General features: G+C 36.5%; 1 protein-coding gene across 1 annotated transcript in view; it reads left to right on the top strand.

Moving 5' to 3' along the window:
• ZMYM2 (zinc finger MYM-type containing 2) overlaps positions 1-18,271 on the top strand; it is a 92,624-nt gene that overhangs the window by 32,165 nt on the left and 42,188 nt on the right. The window contains exons 4-7 of the mRNA XM_086883792.1: positions 31-316; positions 3,164-3,329; positions 4,056-4,268; positions 18,034-18,184. Of these exons, the coding sequence (XP_086739918.1) occupies positions 31-316; positions 3,164-3,329; positions 4,056-4,268; positions 18,034-18,184 (816 nt within the window). The remainder of the gene's footprint in view (positions 1-30; positions 317-3,163; positions 3,330-4,055; positions 4,269-18,033; positions 18,185-18,271) is intronic.

Genomic DNA, 18,271 nt, shown 5'->3' with positions numbered 1-18,271 from the left:
ACCTGTGTGTTTGGGTTTTTTGTCTTGAAGATTCTTGGATATCCCAGTCAGCTTCCTTTCCTAGGAATCAGAAGCAACCAGGTGTGGATTCCTTGTCACCTGTAGCATCACTTCCTAAGCAAATTTTCCAGCCTTCTGCCCAGCAGCAGCCTTCTAAGCAGGTTAAAGTCACATGTGCAAACTGCAAAAAGCCTTTACAAAAGGGACAGACTGCGTATCAGCGGAAAGGATCAGCTCACCTTTTCTGTTCCACTAGCTGCCTCTCATCGTTTTCACACAAACCCACTCCAAAGAAACTTTGTGTCATGTGCAGAAAGTGAGTTTATTTTGTTTTACTCCATCACCTAAATTCAGTGCTACTTAAGATTCTTTTGCATGCATAAGTGTTGCTCCATTAATGAAATAAAAATCTGACTATAGAAGTGCTTTATATTGCTTTAGTGTTTGGAAATGTTGAATTCACTGTATCAAACAAAATAATACCAGCTTCTCAATTCAGAGTATGGGATATTGTTTTGTTGAAAGCCGATACATTAGAAAGAACTGATGCTATTTTTTTTTAAAGACAAGGTGTTCAAGTTGTGGCATACCTTATGACAAGATATACTTCTATGAAGTTCTTTATGGAAAAAAGTGGACTTTGTGTTGTATAGAAGGCACTTACTTTGATAGATGAACATGTAAAATTAAGAGGCTTTAAAAGGATGAGAAAGTCATACTTGCAAGAAGCTGGAAGAAACTGGGGAGTTCTTCCACTCTTGGTCATATGGGGATAGGAAAAGCCTTAGATTTTCCCTGTAAGTGGGGCAGCTGCAGTTCTGTAGCTGAAGATAAGTTAAGTGGGCAGTACAGAGGGAGTAACAAGCATAGCTATAAGTGGCTTATTCTAAATTACTGATTAGGTTTAAGTTGTAGTTTTTCATGATTTGCCATACTTGAAAGTGCCAAAGAGAAGTCTTCTGTAATTGTTTTCTTGTAATGTTAAGTGTATAAACTGGCTGTACTGTCTTTTTCTTTCAGTGAACTGTGTACTGAGCTTTTGTACTTTTTCATATTCTCAGTCTGGTACATGCTGCAGTGACACTGGTTAAAGGATGAATTTTTGCTGAACTAAAGAAGGCTTGCAATAAAGACTGCCTTTGTTAGTGTGTGCTCCAGAGAGTGTGATCTTTGCTCACAGATTTAAACTAGTGAAAAAACCTTTTATATCACTGTCCAGTGTGCTGGATTAATGGCTAGTATTGAGATGCAAGCTATTGGTCTTTTTTTTCCCTTGGGTCTCAGTAAAAATAACCTGTAGGAAACATTGATATCCTGCATATTCATACCTTAGTATCCTGCAAACCTAGAAAATGTAAATTATTCTAGCTTTTTAAAAATAGATGTAAGAGCTCAAATTTTCTGAATCCTCCTGTCTATAGGGCTAGTTAAAAGTAATCATTGCTCTTTTATTGGCATGTTATGTGTTTATATACTATTATCTTTGTAGACATAATCTGGTGGCTACCGTATTCAGCTAGCTGAATGATCTATCAAGATGAAGATGAGACAAATCTTTTCTGACTGAAGTCGTGGCTAGAGCCATACTCCCTTGCCACTTTGGAGATAGTTAAGCTGTGTATTGCAAGAGACTACGTACAAAACTGCCCTAAATGAAGAGGCTTTATTTTTGAGTTATGAGGAAAACACCTTATTTCTAGCTTTTGAGGTTAAAAAGAATCTTTGTGGAGTCATCTTTGACAATTTTTGAGGTGATGTTAGTCTTTGCTTTTTGACCACTATGAAGTTTTTACTCAATCACAGTGAAATAGAAATTAGTATATGTACTAAATTGTTCCTCTGTGGCACTGTTCTTCTGTATAACCCAACAGAAAAACTCAAAATTCTTAGGTATCTTATTATAAATCCCCTTTCTTGCATTCCTCTGAGCTCTTCTGTAGCTACATAAATAGCAAGCTCTTCAGGGCAGGAGCTGTGCTCTGCCTTTGTTTTGCAGAACAGGAATGATAGCACTCCCTGACACAAAGCTTAGTAGTTCTCCAAAGGGTAAGTCACACTCTGCTGACTTCCATTTGATGGAAGAAGGCAAACTTGCAAGTGTTTGTAGTGGGGCTGTACAAGTTTATTTTCAAGAAGGTGTGTAGAGGGACACTTACATTTTCCCTGCTTTCCTTTTTTTTTTTTTTTTTTTTTTTTTTCCCTTTGTTTTTAAGTTTTAAAGCTTATAGGTATGAGTGTGTGGGGCATGTGTTTTCCAACTGGTGATTCAGATGTGCCTAATCAATTTTTTTCTATCTACTGCCCAACAGAATTTCCTATATGTCAATAATACATTTTAGATTTCTGCGGGTTTTTTTTGCTTAGAAGGCAAAGGAGAGGAGCCTTTTATTTCCTCTCCCTACTTCTTTTAGTATATGGTGTGTATTAGTTTGGGTCAGTGTAAGTCTGATTTGAATGAGGTTTGTTGGATTTCATGTTACTTTTATTGGTGGTTTTCTGGTTTAAGGCATTAAATTGGCACAGTTTCATGGGCAACTGCATGAACTGTTCAGATGCTTTGGAACTTTTTAAAGGAATGATGGAATTAACTTTTGTAAATTTTGACTGATAGAATTTCTAGGAATGTTTATAGTGGAGTTCAAAGCTTTTTGGTTGTTTATAGGTTTGAGAAATAGGAGAAAACAACTTTTTCTGTGCTGAGATAAATGCTAGAAATGGTGGAGGTACCTACAAACAAAGACCATTTCTTGCTTTTTATTATAAATCTGAATTTTTCATATGGAACTTATATATAGCTTTTGTGTAAAAGGAAAGGCCATTAAAAATTGCTAGTTCAAATTTCCTGTGTTAGATTTTGTATAAAATTGAGTTTGCCATAACTACATCTGATGGTGCATTAATACTGCTTAGCTCTAGAATGATTTAATGGGAAGAAATAACTTAAACCTAAAGAAAAAAATAGGAGTTTACACAGTAAAGACTTACAGTAGTTGTAAAAATATTATCAGACTTAGTATTCATCCTGTGACTAACAACTGTACATGAAAAAAACTGCTTTGAAATGTAAGCCTTGAATGAAAGAATGAACTTCACATGTTACAAGATTTTATTGTTTATATATGTATTTATACATAAGCACATGCGTTTTTGTTTTGTATTTCAGAGATATAACAACAATGAAAGGTACCATTGTTGCTCAAGTAGATTCAAGTGAGTCTTTCCAGGAGTTTTGCAGTACATCATGTTTATCCTTCTATGAAGATAAACAGAATCCCTCAAAAGGAGCCTTGAATAAATCAAGATGCACAATCTGTGGTAAACTAACTGAGGTCTGGTTGACTGTTTTTTGACTTTCTCAAAAATGACATATTAATAGCTTATATACTGAAATACAAGCACTGAAAAGAAGAAAATATGAAATCTTAAGTATTTGGAGATATTGGAAAATATTGAGGCTGATATTTGTTTCAGAAACCCGAAGTGCTTTTTGCTGATAATGTGTTCTATTAGGCATAGATACTTGTAATTATAACTCAGATCTCTCACATAAAAGAATTGCTGATGAAAAAATGTCAAAATCCACTGTATTACCTATGTTTTTACTGTATGTTTTGAAAGGTAATGCAGATGGTTCTAGAGATCTGTGGAATAATTTTAAATTCCCATGAATGCATGTATTTATTCTTGATGCCTTCTTGATTACTGAGACTAGCATAGTTCAGGCTACTGCTTTGCACAGCATGTTGTCTGGCCAATCTTCATATGCCAGGTTCTTTATCTGTAGATTGACCATTTTATAAAATCACATAAATTGGCCTTTGCTGTCATATGCAATTACTACATCCTTCCCTCTGGTCTCTCCTTCTAGGCTAAAGGGTAGATGAGTCCAAGAGTTTTCCTAGAACTTTGGAGACAATAGAAACATCCCTTTCTGTGTATTTCATGGTCATTTCAGGTTATAGTTATTTGAATGTAAGACTTCTGGCTGGTCTACTAGTTTCAGGCAACTTTGTCCTTGTCTAGTGATAGAATACTTTTTTATTTTTATTTTTTAGATTCGTCACGAAGTTAGCTTTAAAAATATGACTCATAAGCTGTGCAGTGATCATTGCTTCAATAGATACAGGATGGCAAATGGTTTAATAATGAATTGCTGTGAGCATTGTGGGGAGTATTTGCCCAGTAAAGGAGCTGGAAACAATGTCCTTACTATTGATGGTCAGCAGAAAAGATTCTGCTGTCAGAACTGCGTTGGTGAATACAAACAGGTAATGACTTCTTTACCTATAAATTAAAATTAAACAAACCTTAATAGTTTCTAAATTTATCCTGTTACTTATAGCACAGGTTTACTTCTCCTAAGAAGACATAAGTAACAATGTCTTCTAAAAATGACATTAATGCTAGTGAGAAAAAAATCTGTAATGGACATTTTTACTACTGTTTCTTTTTGATGTTGCTGTATTTGTTATTAATGAAAGTATAATTGAAATTAAATTTTATTAATAATTTCTAGTTTTTCCGATTGGTTGTATCTGAAGTATATTAATAGCAAGCACACCACACAGGCTTTACAGGTCGTTAAGTTATGGGGGTTTTTATATAAAAGCTCACTTGTATGCAGTTGAAACATTAAAAAATATGCAGAAAATACAGATTGGACATTGCTGTGAGAAGGCTCTAACTGTTTACAGTTTGGCTGTGTACTTGCACTATGTCTCATTTCCATCATCATAATACAGGATTTAAAAAATTGTTACTTTCATCCTTCCATCTGTTAAATTTTGTGCTTTCATTTTATTTACTCTGTTTGTTTTGCATTTAAGACTGTTAAGATAGTAGTAATTGTGTTTAAAAATAATTCCTAATCAAGAAATCTGATGCTGATGTCCCTTACATTTTGTTGAGCCAGCTTAGCTCTGAACTTTTGCTAATGCTGGCTGGAAGTTTTAAATGTTAATCATAGTATTTACAGTATAATAGGATAGCTCTGAAATATTAAATATTTCAGGGGATGATATAGAATATGGGGATTTGGGGAGTTTTATTATTTGAGTTCTTTTGCTTGCTATGTTCTGCCCTGAGTTTATTATGGGTAGTGTTCTGACAGTGCTGTTCTACTAGCAAGAAATCTGTTTTGAATTGCACACTTGAATACGTATGTGAGTGGCCCCAGGGCTGCACATTGGTTGGGGCTCATTCTTCATCTCTTCCCATTTTTAAAAAAGCAGTGGTCCAAGAGAAGAGGCATTGCAGTGCTGTGTTGTAAATTTCTTTAATGTTGCATCGTGTGCTTATATTTTCTCACTGGATGCTGAGCTCTGATGTTTGTGGAGATGGCCGTTCCTGTGTACGTGCTGTGTGTGAAGAGCAAAGCTGGAAACGTGCGTATGCAAACAGTCTAACTAGAAATGTAACATAAGCATTATTTCTTTGCCACAGCGGTACCAAAAGGTACAGGATAGGTTTTCAAGCTGCTAGAAACGTAGGCATGCCCAGAAGCCATGGAAAGAGTTGGAAGAAACGTTGAATACTGTATCTTGAAGAAACAAAAGTGTGCAGGAGATTAACTTTGAACATGAGACATTCCCACACATCCAGTATAACTTACACTGCACATGGATTTATGAAATGAACATGTAATTTTGAGGTTGAATGATAAATTTGTACTTTAATGACAAAATATTTGTTGGCATACTGTTGTATTTTGTGTTTAGATATGTATTTGAAAATGAGAAGTAAGTTGTATGTTCTGGTTTAATTTAGGGAGCAGGAGCAGTTTGCAGTAGCAAGGATCTTCACAAGTAGTGTCAAGTTGGCACATTATTGCGAGAACCTTTAAAATTCAGACATTGTTTCAGTTCATTCTCTTTTGACAGCAGATTTTACACAAGCCAGTTCCTAATTCCATTATCAAAATATGTGTTACTGTGCAATTATAATAGGCTATGAGAAGCTTAATTTGAGTGTTGTGTGCATCTCTTTTTGAATGGTGATTAAGTGTAGTTCTTAACTGGTAGGTTTCAAATATTCACGAAGTGTGAGGAGTTCGGGTATTATTAAGGGAAGCTCTTAAGGGAAAGTCCTGCGTGACCAACCAGGTGGCTTTCTGTTATGGAGTAACCACACCAGAGGACCTTATCTGGGGACTGTAGATCTTGTTTATCTGGACTTTTGTAAAGCCTTTGACATGGTCCCCCCACAATGTTGTTCTCTCCAAATTTGAAAGTGATGGATTCAATAGGTGGACTGTTAGATGTATTAGGAATTGGTTGGATGGTTGCATCCAGATGGCAGTGGTCAGTAGTTCAGAGTCCTGATAAACATTGGTGACAAGTGGTGTCCCTCAGGCATCAGTATTTGGATGGGGTTTTTTTCATATCTTCATTAAGGAACAGACAAAGGCACTAAGTGCATCCACATCAAGTTTGCAAATGACACCAAGCTGAGGATGCAGTGGCACACCTGAATGATGCGATGCAATCCAGAGGGACTGGGCAAGCTTGATGTGACTGCATGGGAATCTCACCCATTTCAAAGGCTTCAGAGAAGTCCAGATAAAGAATAAACTCCAAGTTTGCAAGGTGCTGCACCTGGCTTAGGACATCCTCCAGTTCCTATAAAGGCTGGGGAATGGAACAGCTGGAGAGCAGTCGTGCAGAGAAGGACTTGGTGGTGCTGGTGGGTGAGAGGCTGGCCATGAGCTGTCAGTGTGCACTCCCAGCCCAGAAAGCCAAAGGTGTCCTGGGCTGCATCCAGAGCAGCGTGGGCAGCAGGGCCAGGGAAGGGATTCTGCCCCTCTGCTCTGCTCTGCTCAGACCCCACCTGCAGGGCTGCAGCAGCTCTGGGGTCCCAGCACAGGGAGCACATGGACCTGCTGGAATTAGTACAGAGGGGGGACAGTGAGGGAGGGAAAACCTCCCCTATGAGGAAGAACTGAGAGAGTTGGGATTGTTCAGTCTGGAAAGTAGAAGGCTTCAGGCTGACCTAATTGTTAGCTTCCAGTAACTGAAGGGAACTTATAGGAATGACAGGACAAGATTGTTTACAAGAGCACATAGTGATGGGACAAGGGGAAATGGGTTTAGATTTAAAGAAATTAGGTTTAGATTAGATATTATGAAAAAAATCTTTACAGGGTAGTGAGGCAGTGGAACAGGTTGCCCAGGGAAATTGTGGAAGTGTTCAAGGACAGGTTGAATGGTGCCCTGAGCAGCCTGGTCTAGTGGAAGGTGTCCCTGACAGAGGGATCATCTGAAACTAGATGATCTTCCAACCCAGACCATTCTGTGGTTCTATGAGTATACGAAAGTCAAACCATAAAAAGTGGAAGTTCTTCTAGTGTATGCTGTAGGTGTCCAAAGTTGCTCAGGACACAAATACTTGAGAATATTTAGTTGATATAATATTTAGGTTTGAAGTTTATTTAGGTGTTTTTAGTTGAGAAAGTTCAAGTTCTGGTTTTTTAGAAAAGAAGTTTGGACTGGAAAATGTCACTGACAACCCAGTGGGCCACTATTGGTAAATTATGGGTTGTTCTGTTCAGTTGTAACGGTGTTTCCTTGGAAATTACTAGGTCTTGCTTTAAAGGAGAGCTGCTGAAGGAGAGATTTTGGGAGAGTCATTATTGCATACTGAAATAAACCTAATGGAAGAAATAAACAGAAAAAAATTAATGTTATTTGATTCTTGCATTGTGTTGTACAACTAATTATTGTGTGTCACGCAAGAGTTTTAGCAAATGTTTTCTTACAAACAGTTGTAAAATAAATAGGTCTTGCTGGTGTGAGTTTTGTATTAAGCAGTTTATATTGTAAATGTCGCACACATATCAATATTGCTATACATTTGTAGTAGTAATAAATGAAAACTCCTTATTACTTGTACCTATCTCTATACTTAATCACAATTTTTAAAAATAAATATTACACTGATTTGAACACCTAATTTTTCAAAACTCATCATGGACTTTTTTTCATATTTACTTGGAATAAAAAAATTAAATTGTGGGTAATAAAAATTAGTGGCTCTCAAAATGACAAGTAATTAGATTACTGCAAGTAATCCATCTGCTGCAAAGGGTGTTTTTCCTCTGCTTTAGACTGTCCTGGGAGTAAGAAAAAGTGTTATTCCTGGGATAGAGTAGTTTTTTTCTCAACTGTCTAATGTACCAGTTTCAGAACTTGCATTAAAAATGAGACATATATAATCTTTAGTATTGCATTATGTATCTTGATTTTCTGAGACGTTGTTGTTCTTTCTTTCCTAAAACTTGAAGTGATTGCAAAGCTTAGGTGTCTTTTAGTATTAAAAAGTTAAGAAAAATAATGATTTCTGAAATTATTAAAAATAATAATTAGGCACATTTTTTATAAATAACATTAACCAATGCTCACTGTAGTTATATGCCAGAGTAAGTTAATTTCTTAGACAAAACAGCCATTTGTGAAGACAGCTAAAGGCAAATCAAGGTTTCTAATAAAAGATAAAACAATGATAAAATAATTTCTCAAAAACTAAGTATGACAAAAAATAAGTATGACAATTTAGGTAAAATGTGAAAACAAAACTCATATTGGAAGTGTTTAATCTATTTAAAACATGAAGATTGATTACTATTATTGCTAGATTATATACTCTTAACAGTTGCACTGAGGTTCAAACTCTTCACATATGGAGGGTCAAGAGAAACTTAAAGAATGACCCCCAACAAAATAGAAAACTAAACAAAAACACAGAGGAAGAGAATAACATTATAGCTGGAGATATATATTCATATATATATATATATATATATATATATATATTATATCTGGGAGCTGGCTAAGATTGTCTGTTATTTTACAAATACTGAAATACCTTATTTCTTGAGCAGATATTTTGTACAGTTAAAATAAAAATGTAGGCATTAAAAAAATTACTTCAGTGATTCATTTGAAAATTATCTGTGCAGTACATTGGACATGACCTCAAATTTGCCTGCCTTAAAGATGTTCACCACATGCTTCACATACCTAGGTTATTTCACTATTTTTGTTTCTGCTACTATTGAATGTTTTCTATCTCCGCAAAATTAGTTAACTTTCTTTTCAAAGTAGTTCCCCTGTTTGTGTCCTGGTTTGCTGGATTTTGCTACAGGCTTGACAACCTTGTTTTAAGAAACAAGTAGAATATCCTGTGACTTTGTGACTTAGCTTGTTCAACCAACCATACCTTTTAATTTCAAGCTTTTCCAACTAAGCTAATGCAGTGTTTGTGTCTGCTTTAAAAAATATTTTGCTTCCTTGCTTGATCAGTCCCTGGTGTTCTTGATTCTACCAAGAAAGTATTTAATGTCTTGCTGGTTAAAAATGTTCCTTTCCTTTTTTTACTTTACTTCTGTAACTAAAGTTCTTCTTAAAGTACGACCTGGGATTGGCTTGCTTTGGGAGCTTCTTAAAGTGATGGTCTTCATTTACTTCCAAAAAGGAGGATGGGGTGGGAAAGGAGCTCTAGGTATTTCTTTAGGCTTTTTGATAGCTCTGGACTGAAGTGCTACTGAATGAATGCAAGCCACATGAGTTTTTCTAGTTGGAGACGATGCTTGCATCATCTAATGAAAAAATTTTCAATACTGAATAAAAGTACATTTGGTTATTTATTGATCAGATGAAGACTTAGTACTGAACATGCTTCAAGGTTCAGTACTAACAACTAGGTTCAGAACTAACAAGGCTATGCCATGTCCCTAAGCTATTCACTTACAAGCAATAGGAAAAAACACCCTAGGCAGTTGTGCTTCCTTGTTCACTTTCTGCTCCTTGACAAGGAACTGCTTTTGTGAAACTCTCTAACTCATTTGTCTATTTTATCAATCTGCAGGGGTTTAAGAGCCTTTACTGTATACAATAATATGCATATCAGTTCTACTGCTAATAATTAATTGCTTACATAGAGTTTGTACTTGGCCTCAAAAAGTGTATTGTTATCTACTGGTTTAAATATCACCAATGTAATATTTAATATCACAAATGTGAGAATGTCCTGTCACTTAGCACTTCAGTGGAAGCATCCAGGGTTTTTGACTTTGTCTTGTCCCATGCAGTGTCTGGGGTTTTTTCTGTGCTTCTTTCCTATTAAGACAGCATGTCCTTCCTGTCTTCCTTTTTATCTTGATAGTACAATGAACTACAAAATCTACCAGTTCCTGCTGTTGTTACTGTTTTATAAACTCTAATTTCCACATGTCTGTTTCAAGAGTGAATACCCTTGACAAAGTCAGTAATTGTTAGAGTTGAATAGCCCACTTACATTGAAATGTTAGAAATACTTTTTCTGTTTTAAATTGTGGTCACTTTTAAGGAGAAGTTCTGTGGTTTCAGACAGATCAAACTGTGGTTTAATAGTGGAGTTTCTTCCTCATATAGTAAACCACTTCTGTTTAGTTCAGGTAATACTCAGTTTGGTTTTAAGTAATCTCTGATAATGCTGTTGTCTCATACTATGCACAGTTCTACAAAGCTAGATGCTTTTTATCCCATTTAACATGGTTGAAAGGAAGAAATCTTTATCAACCAAGATATAATTTCTTCTTTCTTCCTGCTTAGTTATATGGGGAGGTTTTTTGAGACCTCTTGGTGTTTATGTACCAAGTTTATTGGATCTCTGATGCAAACTGAGTCCTAGAAATTATACTTTTCTACCTTTTCTTTTGCTATTTATTTAGTCCTGCTTTCTGGAACCATTTGTTTTGCCATTTCTTCTTCAAATGTCTGTTTGCCAACCTTAGAATTCGCTGCTCTTCAATAAAAACTGTATTACCAGATGCCTTAAACATCTGAATATGGTTTATCATAACTGTTCAGAATACTATTCTGTAGATATTTTAGAAGAAAAAATTGATGGGTCCATCAGAAATGGCTTTGTAGTTCTGAGGAAGACTACACAGGGCAGTCAAATCTGAGGTATGGTTTTTGTGGGAGCACAGGAGCTTCTTGGAAAGAAGAAGCAAGGAGGTGGCATGACTAGGTATCATAGTTATGATGGATATAAGCACATCCATACACTGGTGTACCTGGAGTAATAACCTGGGTGGGGTTGAGGGGAAGAGAGAAAAGGCAGAACAGAAACATCTGAAACATTCAGTTAATGTAGAAGTAACTTGCTTTTTGAGGCAGGTATTTTCAGCTCTGCTTTTCTCAGAGACAGGAAGACAAGTGTTTTGAGAGTGGAAACAAAACCAGCAAAAAGACAGAACACTGGCAGTTGGAGATACCAAGGAAAAGTACTGGACAAGTTATCTATCTCGCTGTCTGTAGAGTTCAGCTGATGCAATGTAAACATAAATCACTTGGTATTCAAGGCCCACAAAAGCAATAGCTTCATCTTTTGCTTTTAGGACTTGGGCAAATGCTTTTGAGGAAGAGTTTACAGTTGTTACTCATGGGGGGAGGTTATTTGGATGCAGTATTTTAAGAGTAAATAAATTATACAGTTTGTTCTTTCTTTGCTGTTACAGACTGCTGATACCTGTTTCTTTTCTTAGACATGCATGTTGCCTCTGGATTCATCAGGTCATCCTTTCAAATGAATCTGAAGTAGTTTAGCAACTGTTTTCTTGATTACCTTTCTAAGGGATCTCTGTTATCATAGAATTCCATGTAGCAAATGTATCTGCTTTAATGCTTACAGAAAATGTTGTCTTCTTTCTTTTCTGTTTCAACACGATACTATGTTTCTGTCCTGGAATTTCCTGGTGTTTTTCTTAATTCTAATCCAAACCTCTTATTCCATAAAGCTACCAGGAAGGTTTGCCTGGATTGAGAAGTATTTAACAATCTGTTTTACTGTGGAGTTTTAACTACAAAGCATTTCCTTTAACTGGAAGCAAATCTTTGGGCTACTACATAGCGTTGTAGCAATCAGCTGCTGTTCTGATATTTTCTGGTGACTGGCCCTTGCATGGGAGAAGTTGTAGCAAGAATGCACTCTTACACTGCTAGTATGTCCTTCATAATGCTCTCTTAGCCTCATCAAGGCAGATGTAGCAGATGGTACTGCTTTTTTTTTTCAGTCAAGAATGAAAGTGTCTAGCACAGATGCCTAGATTCAAGGCAGTAATGGCTTTATTGAAGTACTTTTGCAGCCAGAAGGTTGAAGAACAGAGCCTTTCATTAGTTTCAGTTGCTAACAGAAATGAGGATTCTAATATGCCCTGAAGTTATGGTATTGCTCTGACATATATTTTGGAGTTTGATTTTTACTCTTGGTGTATGATATGTGTAACAAGTGCTGTACCCTTCAGCTTATGTGATCCTTTCAGTAAGATGTAAAGTGAGGTCAAGATTCCTTCTAAAATAATAGTTGCTTCTAGTGGCAAGAATCCTCAAAAAACCCTCTAAGTGAATTTTATTTCCAAGAATTAGTATTTTTGTTGAAACAATTCTGGAATATGTCACATTCATCTGCTTCATCTTGCATTTTGATAGCTGCTTTTGTAGTTGCCCATTTGAGTTGAACACTATCCTAGTGAACGGAAGGAATATTTGAAATATATCTAGAACTAGTGATTTGCAAGAGTTTTCATATCACATCGTTTAATGTCTGTTATTTCTCATGAGATACCTATCATGAAATAGACCTAGAATTAAGTCTGTAATGTACAAACAAGTCATGAAAGAATAAATTAATTTAGAATGAAACATAATGAGAGGAATATTCCAGTTTCTTCATCTATCGTAGACTTTACGCTTTGCAAGAGGTCAAACATGCAATGGGATCTAGCCAAAATTACATTATCTCAATGCAGATTCTAGGTGGAGTAGTGAAGGAGAGGTGTAGTCAGACTACTGTGCATTAAGCTTCCCCTCAGAGGACACTGGGCCTTTATTCTCTTGAAATTTTGCTTCAGGATTAGTTTAGTTTATTTGTATTGATAAATTGATACCGCTTTCTTTACTAATTTGGTTGTGTTTTAACTTCCATTTTACTTGAAATTACAGTCCTCGAATGTGCATGTAGATGCATAGGATGCTGTAGATGTGAATTTGCACATGGGAGGAAAATGACTGATGATTTCTCTAGCAGATTGGTTTTGTGTTACTTTCATCTTTGGTGGAAACTTGAAGTTGAGGCTAGTTTGACTGTGCAGGTTTTGTCTGGAGCCATTTTTCTCTACTGTTGAAATATTACGGGGAGCACAAGATGAAGCTAATACTTTATCTGAAATGGAAGATAATTGCCAAGAAAGCAGCTTTGGAGAAAAAGACTTTGGTGTTCTAGTGGAGAAGCTGAACTGGGATTAGGAATGTGTCCTTGCAGCAGAGATGGCTAGCTGGGTGCTGTGTTGTCTCCTAAAATACCTAACCTCTGGAGGTCAATTTGTCCACCCCCAGCTCAAAGAGGGTCACCTGGAGCAGGCCCTTCAGGACCACACCCATTTGAGTTTTTTAATATCCCAAGGATGGGGACTCCCCAGCTTGTGTGGGCAACCTATTGCTATATTAACAGGACTGCAGCCAGCAGGACAGAAGAGGTGATTTTTGTGCCCCATGCTTTCTCCCCATCCTTCTGTTCTTGAGACTGCATCTGGAGTACAATGACCAGTTTTGGATTTGACAGAATGAGAGGCATTGTCATAATGATGGAAGTTCAGTGGAGAGCTATCAGATACTCAGATGTCTGGAGTACCTGACATAGTAGGACAGGCTTAGGAGCGGTTACTTTGTTCAGCCCAGAGAAGCGTAAAGGAGGATGAATTATCTAATGGGAGGAGACAGAAGAAGACAAAGTTGACCTCTAAGATGAGTTGCATAGTGGAAGGAATAAAGGCAAGAGACACAATTTGAAAACAAGGGGAAACTTATATAAGGACAGAGGTGGCTTGGTTTTGGTTTTTATTGTTGTGGTTTGTTTGATTTTGTGTGTTTTGGTTTTTTTTTTTTCTCCTATAAGGATGGTAAAATCCTCCTGAAGGGTTTTGGAGTGCTTGTCCTTGGAGATGCTGAGATTTGACTGGACAAGATCCCAAGGAAGCAAACACCTTTGGACCTGCTTTGTGCAGAAGGCTGCACTTGACCTCAGGAGGTCTCCTCCAGTCCATATGATTCTGTGATTTTTCTCTTAATCAAAGAAGGAAGGAGTGATTTTTAAAACAAAGACTCAGGAAGTTTTGCCATTTTTGCTCTTTACTTAGTCACTAGTGAAGATTTTGGTATTTTGTTCTGGTTTTCTTCTGCCAGTGAAGATCTTCTGTGTCCTGCCATAAACTATCAACACACACTATTGACACAGCTTTGTGTTTTCCTTAATTTCTTTTCTAAACACTTACTCTTCCTTTGAGGATGGTTAAAATATTAAATTAAATATGTTCTGTAGTAAGAACCTGAGAAAGCTGTTACAGTTCTCATCAGGGATTGAAACTCCTGCAGTGATGTCAGTGGGTGTGCATGGAAGAGTAAGACCAGGGCAGTAATTTAGGATATTTTCCTCTGAGCACTCTCTCACCTTCTGACTTTCTAGAGGTCAGGGCATCCCTTGAACTTTATGCAATGTTCCTGTATGCTATTTTTGGCAAATCTCTCTAATCAGTGCTTGTCCAGTCTCCTTGTGAATGCATACAGTTTTTCCATCCATGACTATCTCTGGTAAGAGGTTCTGCTGTTCATTACATGAAGAGCTGTCTCCTGTTTATTTTCAAATTTGTTGATATTCAGTGATTTTGCATAGTTGTTAATATTAGCAAATACACTGAGCAGTTGATCCATAGTACCCTACATAATACCATTTTTGGTTCTGTCATTATTCTCCTAAGCTATCTTGTTGCCAGGCCAAAAATCCTTACCTCATAAGAATGCTCTTTGACCCTCTGTATTACTGTAACTTTCCTTAATTTTAGTGAATCTTCTGTTTGTTTATGGCAGCTAGAAGGGTACTTCGACAGAAAGGATTCTCAAATGTTATTTTTTCTGGAGAATGACATTAATACTGCAGAGTCTTAAAGATGAAAGAGGTTATGTTGTGAGGAATTTGAGAGTAGTGTAATGTAGGTTAGCTGAGAAACTTGCTAGTCTCATCTGGAAATTTAACATGAACAGAAAAAAAATCTTGGTTTGCATTATGGGTATTAAAAACCATTAGAGATATAGTGAGGCTCTCTGTTGATGTTGTCAATGGAGGAAGTCATTGAATTAGACTGTTAAAAAATAAATGTTTGAGACACATGTATAATACTGATTGAATACTTTCAGGTATGCATTAATTTTTTAATAATAGTGTGGTACTTCTTGGGGTTTTTTTAATGGTTTTAATATTTGAACTTGGAAGTTTAGGGAGTGCTAGAAAGAATGATAAAAATGCAAGAATGATGTTTAGCTTGAGAGAGATGATGATTACAACATTTTAGGAGTGATACATTTAAAGAAGGTTTGGGCCTTCTAATTTTCTTTTTTTCTACCATGCCCTGTCTTCTTCACTTGTGTAACAATATTTTTAAATTTCTAATAATGCAGAAATGCTGAAACATTCTTTTTAGTTGTTATTAGAAGAATAAAATGAGAGTTTTGTTATTACAGCTTTGCTCCTACCCACAGAATCTTCTGCACAGTTGGCTTGTTTTTTGGAAATTTTTATTCTTTGTAGTCTTGATAAATTAGATCTAGGTTTGCTAAATTATTACAAGATAGCAATAAAAAAATTTCTCTCTTTTAAATCTGGAAGGGATGGCGTGAAGTCACTAAACAACTTTCAAGATGTATGAAATTCAGAAATGATTGACATGCTGTCGCACTGTTCTTTATGTGCATGGTCCTTTTTGATATCACCTAAATGATGAGGTATTTGAAATGCTGGTTAGCAAAAGCTATTTCTGCTTTCAAGGAATTTTTGTAGAAACATGTAGTTTGCTGACAATGAATTTTTTTTCCATAAAGCTCTATATATTCATTTATTAAAACTTTCATCTTGCTGTCTCTTGAAGTCGCTGTATCCTTGGTTGGATTTCTCTTTTGGGTATGGAACTTGTGAAAGTTTCATCTGCCTGTGCATTGTTTTCTGATTATATTGTTGAATGCTCTTAATTGCTAGCCAGCATATTTGCATCAATGCTTCTAGATTTTCATTTTGGTTTATTCTGGAGCTACCAAGGCTATTTGTGCAAGCAGATTTTTTTTTTATGGTGTTTATCCATTAAGCACGTTCCAAGAAATCAAGTTCTTTGTAAATTGTAGCCTCCTGTATTATTAGTAATATAACTCAGAATTTTTTTTTATGCTTTGCTTTTGTTTCTTAGCCTGCCAGAGGAGATGAATGTATAGCAGCAGAGTAGCTCCAGCTCACAGAACAATATAGCTACTACATTTTGGTCTCGTATTACGTGTGAATTTTGTCAATATTGTGGCTGATTAGGAAGATCATGATGTCACAAGTAACATGTTCAAAGGCAAATGGAAAAAATTAAAATAAAAGGAAATATCCTAGAGTTGTATTTTATACTCTCTTCTAGGTAGGAGTTTGATATTTTGACAGGTACTCCCTTTTGGAGGAAATCCCTAGCAAAGGTTTCATGAAAACAGCATGTGGAAATTATGAAGCTGTGTAGAAATTTTACTGGTCTCTGCAAGGTGCTACATTAAATTTCTGTCACAGGCATGTGGATTTGTATGTTTTTGTGTGGATGCTCTTAGTATAGGAAAGATGACATTATAAAGCCATAAATTTCTTCTCTAGCTGTCTGTAAGACTGGGTTTAACTAGTTTTCAAATTTGGGTACTGAAAAATGGGAAGAGCAAAGATACCCTCTGAAGCTTGTCTCGCTCTGAGCAAAGTGAAGCATCTATGAAACAAGCTTTGCCTTTTCTTGCCCTTCCCATCCTTGAGAATAGGGAAAGAGGGAGAGAGTGCCAAAATAATTTCTTTAGAGGGGAAGAGATGGTAAGTGTCTAAGTGATGATTTTCTAATACTTAATAAGGTGAGAGTCTGTCTTGTAGGAGGCCCATCATTTTTGATGAGGAATTTTCTTTATCACTGTCAAAACTATGATACTATTTCTATGGACAGAGAAGGTGTCTAGATATTTTTTTCTGAAACTTGCTTTATTGTGCTTGAGATACTTGCTTTACACTGGCATATGTAATACACGTAGCACATCAGAATTATTGATTTTGTATGTTGACGATGTCATTGGTATTTCTGCTCTGTGTAGCCTTTTCTGTGCTTTTTATAGAACGTTTGTTCCATTCTGTGGAAAACTGTTGATGGACTGACTGCTGTGTTGAGAGATGTCAAAATCGAGTCTGTTATCAGGTTCATGGAGTCACAGTTCAGCATAGAAACTCTGCAGTGTGTTCCTTCTGCCTGGAGGATTGGAGATACAATTTTTTATAGCCCCAAAGTTTATTAATTCTTCGTAACTTTGCTGTGCAGGTGACTGCACAATGGAACAGATTGCCCAGAGAATTTAGGGAGTCTCCCTCATTGGAGATATTCATGAACCATCTGGGATGCAGTCCTGTTCAATGTGCTCTAGGAAGACCCTGCTTGAACAGGGAAGTTGGACCAAAGGTCTTTTCTAAGCTTACCCATTCTGTGAAGCACGTTAGCCATGTCAGATTCCTGTTCCTTCTCTTATAACCATTGTCCCATCAACAAGGAGAGAAGAATAGAGTTCTTTCAAACTCTTCAACTCAGCACAACTTGTTGCATTGTGCATCTTACCACAGTTCAGTTTGCAGGCAGTGGGATTTGGGATGGAATTGGGATGTTTTGGTTGGAGTTTTTTGAAGGGGCGTGTGTGTGTCTTTACACAGAACGTTAGTTTTAGCTGGCTTTTTCCCAGGAGTAAAAGACCCAACCATAATGCTGAATACTCTTTAGAGGATGATGAGGGGAGTTAATACAGGCAGGATCTGATGAGGAAGCAGATGACAGAAATAAAACTTCTTTTTTTGTTTTGTTTGTATTTTTTTGGTTTTTTTTTTATTTTTGATCATAATTTAAGTCAAAAGCTAAGCATAGTTTTAACTAACGCATTCTTTTGCTTTGTTTTATGTTTTTAGAAATGTGGCCAATTAACATCTTGTACTGGCTGCAGAGCTCAGTGCAGTTTTTTTCACATGACTCAGTGCATAGGACCTAATGGATATATGGAGCCATACTGCTCAACTGTATGCATGAACACACACAAATCAAAATATGCTAAATCACAAAGTAAGTGAAAAGGGTGATGGGTTTTCATCACTGCTAAGAGTAGACTTTTTTAGAAGTTTGAACACTGGGGGTGGGTGCGGTTTTTTT

The sequence above is a fragment of the Cyanistes caeruleus genome, chromosome 3 (assembly GCF_971803275.1).
Source record: "Cyanistes caeruleus chromosome 3, bCyaCae1.hap1.1, whole genome shotgun sequence".
Taxonomy (NCBI): Eukaryota; Metazoa; Chordata; class Aves; order Passeriformes; family Paridae; genus Cyanistes; species Cyanistes caeruleus.
The sequence above is the reverse complement of the archived record's forward strand: the minus strand, read 5'-3'. Positions and strand labels throughout refer to the sequence as shown.